This window comes from Sardina pilchardus, chromosome 12 (assembly GCF_963854185.1).
Source record: "Sardina pilchardus chromosome 12, fSarPil1.1, whole genome shotgun sequence".
NCBI classification, from domain to species: domain Eukaryota; kingdom Metazoa; phylum Chordata; class Actinopteri; order Clupeiformes; family Clupeidae; genus Sardina; species Sardina pilchardus.
The window spans coordinates 7,200,788-7,208,287 of NC_085005.1; the positions used below are offsets into that span (position 1 = coordinate 7,200,788).

Here is a 7,500-nt window from a genome sequence, read left to right on the forward strand (position 1 = left end):
TGTGTGTGTGCGTGCGTGTGCGTGTGTGAAAGAAAGAGAGGAGGAGGAGAGAGAAAGAGGGAGTGTATGTGTGTGTGTGTGTGTGTCTGAGAAAGAGAGAGAGAGAGTGAGAGTGTGCATGTGTGTGTGTGTGTGTGTGTGTGTGTATGTGTGTGTGTGTGTGTGTGTGTGTGTTGTGCGTGTGTGCATCCAATCTCATGATTCCACATGTATGTACATATCTGTGTGTACACACGTGTATACATGAGTATCTGCTTTGATCAGTTCATGTTGGCATGTGTGGAGGCATGTTAAAACAGCACCAGTATGACCACCACTAGATTCTCTTCTGACTGATCTAGTTCAGATTACAGATGAAGGAGTTAGTGAAATGGAGCCTTTTGCTACTGTAAGCCATATTGCCTATAAAACTATGGTAAGCCATACTGCCTATGTAAAGCTATAGTAAGCCATACTGCCTAAAGTAAAGGTACAGTATGGTAAGCCATGCTGCTCGATGTAAAGCATGGGGGAAGCCATGTTGGCAGGGATTATAGCTGTAGCATGGTTAGCATTAGCTCGCTCGAACGATACTCAGAACCAGAAAGTGTGTAGCTTATAAAGTAAGCGTGATGATGAGACTGATCCCAGACCTGACTCACATTCCAGAGGGCAAACACACTCCATTTCTGCATTTCTCTGTCTCTGTGCTCTACATTTTCCAGTCGCTCTCTGGGTACCTACTGTATCTGTTCTCCTTACAGTATGTCTGTCTGAAATATGTCTCTGTTCTCTCTCTACGCGGATGATATATGTATACGCACATATGAAATGAAGGTCTGCCCTCTCCATCTGAGACCATTCTCTCTCATGGGACTGTCTGAGAGACAATGGCCTTTAGACTAAACTTCAACCATCTCTTCCACTCTCTTTCCCTCTTCTCTTCTTCTTTCATCACTTGCACTCTATCCCTTCATTCCCATGCTATGGTGCCCTTGTGCTTCACTACTCCAGGTGGAGCAGACATACGGTGGATGGTGCAACAGGTGGGGGAACGGGTGCTGCTGCAGTGGGTGCAGTCTCTTCCTCCTCCTCCTCTTCCTCCTCCTCCTCCTCAGGTAGTGGGGCAGGTGGCGGGGGAGGTGCCAGGTCGGGACACTGCCCTATCTCAGCGTTCTCGAAGGCCACTGGTCGAGAGAAGTCCATCGGGCTAGCAGGAAGGAAAAGCGATTGGTTAGCGATGCCAGGAGGCGGGAATTTGCAGAATTCCAACAGCGTTTATGCAGGTGGAGGTGGGTTGGTTCTAATGGATGTGTATGTTGAGACCAAATTAATGAGAGGAATTATGACCAGATGAAGCACATAGGTGATCAATTAATTTCATTTATGTTTGGGTGTCACAAGAGGATCACACGCATTCAATTTATCTCATTAATGTTTGAGTTTACACAAACCTAATGGCCATTCAATTTATCTCATTTTGTGTTTGTGTATCCTGATTCCATAGCACTGCTGGTGTCTTGTTTTCCTACACCAAAACATTGTAATCTTTTCTTTTAAATCACAGCATAAACTCATTAGCCCTTAAGCAACCTGGCCTGAAACATGCTTTAACTTCTTTTAACTTCAATGTGCGGCATCATCAGGACTTCTTTTCTTTCTCTCTAATTCAGCTACGGTTGAGAGTCTCGTGGTGACGGTACACTCTCTAATGTTGTTTACGGTATCAATGTTTCTGCCAACTTCCTCAGCATTGGCTATTGCCGCCACATTACTGCAACACTGTGAAATATGGACAAGCTTATCACAGAGGACAGTCTCATCTCTCTGATTTAAATAGAGGTCATCTGAGTTTACTCAACTCTGAGAGAGAGAGAGAGAGATGGAGAGAGAGAGAGATAACTGGCTAATGGCTATTCATAATTATTAAAGAGAAAATAAGCCTTCATATCTTGTTATCGGATCACAGCTTTTTAGCTGGTAATTATTCTGCCCAACTGTGTCTATGAAATGATGGTGCTACATGATATTTGAAAAAAAAAGCAATTAAAGGAAGACGGCTTGAGGTATGTAAAATAAATCATTTTCATAATAAAAATTCTGATCAGTTTCCTCCAATCATGTGACACCCCTCACAGCATAAAAGTTGGCTCTTCCCTAAGTTTACATAATTAAACTATAATTTTATGAATATATAAGAGTTGACTGACCGCTCTGTTCAACCCTGCAGCACCTCAGATTGTAAGACAGGCATGCAAGGGACCTAAAACTGTTTGCAAACATTTGCTAACGGAATACTGTTTGCAAATGTTGGCAAACGTTTACGAATTTGAATGCGCCTCAGGTGTAGTTCCAGACTCCACAGGTGTGGACAGGTGAGGGGCGAGACTCACACAGTGTTGATGAGCAGGTTCCAGATGCAGCCTTCGAAGGGCAGGTTGGGCCGCCGGGTGGTGGCCTCCACATCCGAAGGCAGGCCGCCGACGAACAGGCGCTCGATGTGCAAAGGCTGACCGTTAGACAGGGTCTGCTCCAGCCTCTCGTCCTCATCCACCAGTACGGAGAATGCCCTATGGGAAGAGTGACCGAGTTTAGACTGTGTGTGTGTGTGCGTGTGTGTGTGTGTGTGCGCGTGTGCGTGTATGTCATGAAGGACCTCAACAACACCCTGGAAATGCTGGCCACCATGCCCAATGGTGAGTCGTTTCAGCTTCAACATTTTTGTCTAAACAGATGGTTCTTTTTCTGGGATTGTTTGTGAGTGTGAGTGTGAAATGGAAATGGTGCACAGTACCACCAGTAGATAAATAGAGATTCTTCACTTTTGATGGCCACAGGATAATCATTGAACCACCCCTTCATTTTCAAAACGTTGCCATAACGTTGCCCTAAATGTCCACCTCCAGTGACCCCTCTGGGTTGCAAAATGAAATCCAAAAAGGTGCGGCGAGTCTCACCCCCCGATCCTCTCGATGCGGAGCGAGTGCTCGCGGCCGTCGTGCAGGATGCCCTGGTCGGGCTTGCGGATGATCTTGTGTGGATTGTGTCTGCCTTTGAGCACCAGGACCTCCAGGTCTCCCTTATTCAGCTGCACCAGCAGGAAGGGCTGTGGTGGTGGTGGAGGAGAGGGGAAGGGGAGAGGGCACAGATGTGGTGGTTAAACACAGAGCAACACATGCTCGCTACTACTACTAAAGTTGTGCTCTGGCAAAGCTGGTGGAGAAGAGAGGGGAGGGCAGCTGCACCAGCGGAAAGGGCTGTGGTGGTGGAGAGGGGCCAACGGCACAGATGTGGTCAACATAGAGCAACACACGTCCACTACTCAAGATGTGCTTTAGCAAAGCTGAAACATTTAAAACTCTGTGTAGCATTTCAACCTTTTCGATGTACTGGATACCCATGAAGCATACTGGACAGGACATGATGCTGGATAACCAATTAGTGCTAAGGGAGTATCTAATTCATCTACAGTGCAACTGACCAAAAGGGTCACGCTCCCACCTGTGACAACAACATAATGTAATAGTGAAATATCAGGTGTATGGGCATTATTTTAAGGTAACAGAACGGCATTGTTGTTTTAGAAGAAATTGACCTCCACCGTGGCATTGCAATGACTACAGTTTACAGATCACAGAGTGGGATAACACACCCTAAAATCACTGAAGCCGACAGTCTTATGATGCCACCAAGAGTTGGGCTGTAGGGAGATAAAGGAAGAATCTATGGGGCATTGACTACCACCTACAGTAGCTAATTTTGCGTTAGTACAGGAGAAAGATGTTTTTTCATGCTAACAGTGCCCTTAGTCTTAAGGTGAGAACGCATGGGGAAACTTTTTGCGCAATGTTGCTGGGCAACCACATAACCAGTTCCATTTATTCTGATTGGATGATCCTGATTGTTGCCCAATATCAATGGGAGCATGCCAGAGACACAATAATGAGGAACGCTGCCCAGCAACATTGCTCAGTTGCATCATGTATCATCAGATTTAGACTCATGAGTATACATGAGTACGGGTGTCACCATTCTCCAAATTCTTGATTAAACTTTTTTCGATTTGATTTTTTTTTTATTCGATAAATGAAGCACAAAATATTTCCACACTGATCATTCCAGAGAATCAGGAGGGGGTTGTGGTTGGAGTTGGGTTGATGTATTTTAACTGGCCACAGCTTCAAGTTAAAGGAGATCATGTTGACATGACATTGTGATAATGTTGACATGATACCATGACACCCTTGGATATGAGCTAGAATATTTTTGGACTGCTCCAAAAAACATATTGCTACAGGCTGATTTCTTAGGAACAAAACAAACGATTCATCTGTTCAACATAACCCATTATGCTGCATCTGACATTGGCTGTTTTGCAGTTAAGTGAAGTCTGAAATACAAGTCCAGCTCAAGGGCTCTAGAAGATTTCCCATTTGACACAGTTGTGCTGATGTCTGACGGAGATAGCTGGGTGGCTCGCCACCCCAAACCGTGTCGGCGCATGTCTGAGGGGCTCCCGGCAGCTCTGATGAAACCACCCGTAATTGGGGAGGGGCACACACACACACACACACACACACACACACACACACACACACACACACCCACACATCCTTAGAGCCCAGAAAGTGTGTAGCAATATGTGTGAACAGTTTCGTCTCTGGAGCAGACAAGCCCCCTACCGCCCATCTAGCCTTGTCGTAGATGATTCTGCAACTTGAATTCAACGAGCGTCCCCCCTATCTCCCACGTAAATGGACAGAATAAGTGAAGAGGTGGGGGGTGGGAGAGAGGATGGGTGAGGAGTTTGACACCGACGGAGGAAGCTCTGAGCAGAGGGGGTGGCGTGAGGTAAAACAGAAAAGATCCCCTGGCTCGCTCCGAAAATGACATCCACTTCATTTATGGCTGATAATGATTTCTAGAAAAGGTGACGGCCTGGACCCCCCTCCCCACATCCCTTCCCTCTGCAAATTGGACACTATCCATCAAAGTGGCTGTGGACGTAATCTATTTCTACCGACGGCGCTTCTGCGGGAGTAAGTCGGAGGTTAAACTCACTATCATTTCCTCGGGGCAGCCGCCTCTAATTGATGTGCCCGTGGCCCCCGGCTGCTCTCGCCCAGAAACCCGGAGAAGACCAAGATGAAGACGTTACAGACAAAGACGGATCACGTCACGTTTTAATTAAAACGACCGCTGACCGTCCCTCCACCGCCCCCGTGACTGGCCGAAAAGGGAAAAATACGGAGGGGGGGGTGGGGGGGCCACACAAAAGAAAATAAAGACTAAAAAGGAAAGGGATGGGAGGGATAAAAGTTCTTGTTTGCTGAGGGGCAAAAAGCTATTACAACAGCACACGCACGATCAATCTCTTTTATAGTTCACATAATAAGGGGGGCTCCCTTGCCCTCCCTTGGTTGATTGCGATTGTGCCTGGAGTGTTTCAGCACTAGCCTCGGTCCGAGGCGCTCTCCCTTTTTTCAATTACCTGATGCCGGGCCTCCTAAGTGTTCGGCTATTAAACTGTTCCTGGATGCATTACAAGTGCTTCCCCCAATGCGCCTGAGGCGTAGCTGGACCCGACTCTTTAATCAATAACTTGCATCGAGAACATCCAAAGTTATCGTTGCATCAATTCGTAAAATACCTAAGTCTATAAAGTAGAGAAAAACAGTTTAGGCAGAGCACTTCCCTTACTGCTCCCAATCGTTTTAAAACTGCGCTAATGCATTTTTTTTTGCAGTACAAAATGATTTAAACTGCTTATGGACTCAAATGTGTGTCAGCTAAACTGAAGCATCCATATCTCTGTTCTACAGTTCCATCGATAGGCCACTTCAGTACAGGCTGCTCTGTTAGGGAGGTCTCTGAGTGGCCTTTTGAGTGAGACTGGAGAGATGGGAGAATCTGTCTTTGGAACAAATCAAACTGTTCAGCTGTTAAACATCACACGTGACGCAGCATCTGCCACGCCCTGAAGGTGCACCATGACATCATCGGTGTTGTTTTTCAAGTTTAAATCTCCACTTGGAGAGTGCTTGGGTCTGGATTAGCATCGGTAGTTTGAGGGACACCTCCTGCCACCTCTCTCTCTCTCTCTCTCTCTTCACACAAACTGACAAGAGGTCGGACATATTGGCCTGAGATAGACAGTTAGGCAGGCGTGGCATTTCTCACCTCCTCTGTCTGCCTGCGTCTCCTCCTGGGCGACTGGAAGAGCGGGATGCCCCCCTTGCCGTAGAGGATGATGCCCGAGTCGCTGCGGGTGCTGAAGGAGAGCGAGATCTCGGTGCCTACGTTGAACGAAGTCGGTGGCAACTCCATGAAGCCCGGCTTGGGGAAACTGACCGTGTGCAGGTTCTGCATGGAGAGACAGATATATATAGAGAGAGACAGAGAGAGAGAGAGAGAGAGAGAGAGAGACAGAGAGAGAGAGACAGAGAGAGAGAGACAGAGAGAGAGAGAGAGAGAGAGTGAGAGAGAGACAGGGGTCAGTTCAACTCTTTCTTCTCTAACAGTACAGACCAAGACTAGAGATGTTAAGGACAAGCCTGTGGGGTAACAGTTCACATGAAAAAAGTAAGATGACTAAGTGTAAATAATCTGTACTTTGATGATATTTTAATGTGCACATAAAGGTCACATTCATAGATTAAGGAACTGAAATGTTCATATTTGCCCACCATTACTAACTGTCAGTTCACTGTCTAAATGTTTCCAATTATTACAAAGAGAGCTAGAATCCATTTAAAACTCATTTAAATATCATTTCAATGCCAATAGCATCTGATATCAACATAACCAGTAAAAATGAATCTTTTCTTTGAAGCTAACCCAGACATGTATTTTATTCCAAATTGTCCACAGTTAATGCTGCTACTGGAATTCTTCTTTACAGTGTAAGTGTACTTTCTTTGCTACTCCAAAGAAATGCTACGTGTTGTGCTTCTCAATTCCACGCTTAAGCATTCTTTCAGATCCACTGCCTGGACTTATGTTTCTCATTGAGCTTACAAGAACCTGTTGAATTAATAACAGAATTTTTCCTATTAAAGGAGAGGATGGTGTGTTCTCTGAACCCATGCCCACAGTATCTTCATACTGTACTCTTGGATTTGAAGTCCATCCACCTCGTGATTCCCCATCACTGCTGTATGCAGTCTGGAGGGGTGGGTCTCAGTGCTGTGAAATATTTCAGCTGTGTTTATGAATAAATGAAACAGCTTAGAAGGTATGGAAGGGTGAAACAGGAAAAGAAGAGAAGGAAAAAAGGGGGCTGACTCTCTAGCCTTCTCTATTTTTATTAGCTATTGTAAATGTTTTACAGTGTCTCTTTCTTGTGCTGATGTCTTACGTCTGGAGACCCCAGACAGTGTGATTAACTTCACAGACTGTGCTGTGCCTGCATCTGATTGATTAATTGGTGGCTGAACACACTTTAAAGGGAGCCAAAGGAAGAAAAAAGAACAAATGTTACAGGAGCTGAGTCATATTTACAAAAGCCTAATATATAGTTTT

General features: G+C 45.6%; 1 protein-coding gene across 1 annotated transcript in view; it reads right to left on the minus strand.

Moving 5' to 3' along the window:
- lama2 (laminin, alpha 2) overlaps positions 1-7,500 on the minus strand; it is a 163,835-nt gene that overhangs the window by 7,756 nt on the left and 148,579 nt on the right. Inside the window, exons 55-58 of the mRNA XM_062550527.1 lie at positions 6,160-6,342; positions 2,937-3,085; positions 2,373-2,549; positions 1,009-1,189 (exon numbers count right to left, since the gene is read on the minus strand). Coding sequence (XP_062406511.1) covers positions 1,009-1,189; positions 2,373-2,549; positions 2,937-3,085; positions 6,160-6,342 — 690 coding nt within the window. The remainder of the gene's footprint in view (positions 1-1,008; positions 1,190-2,372; positions 2,550-2,936; positions 3,086-6,159; positions 6,343-7,500) is intronic.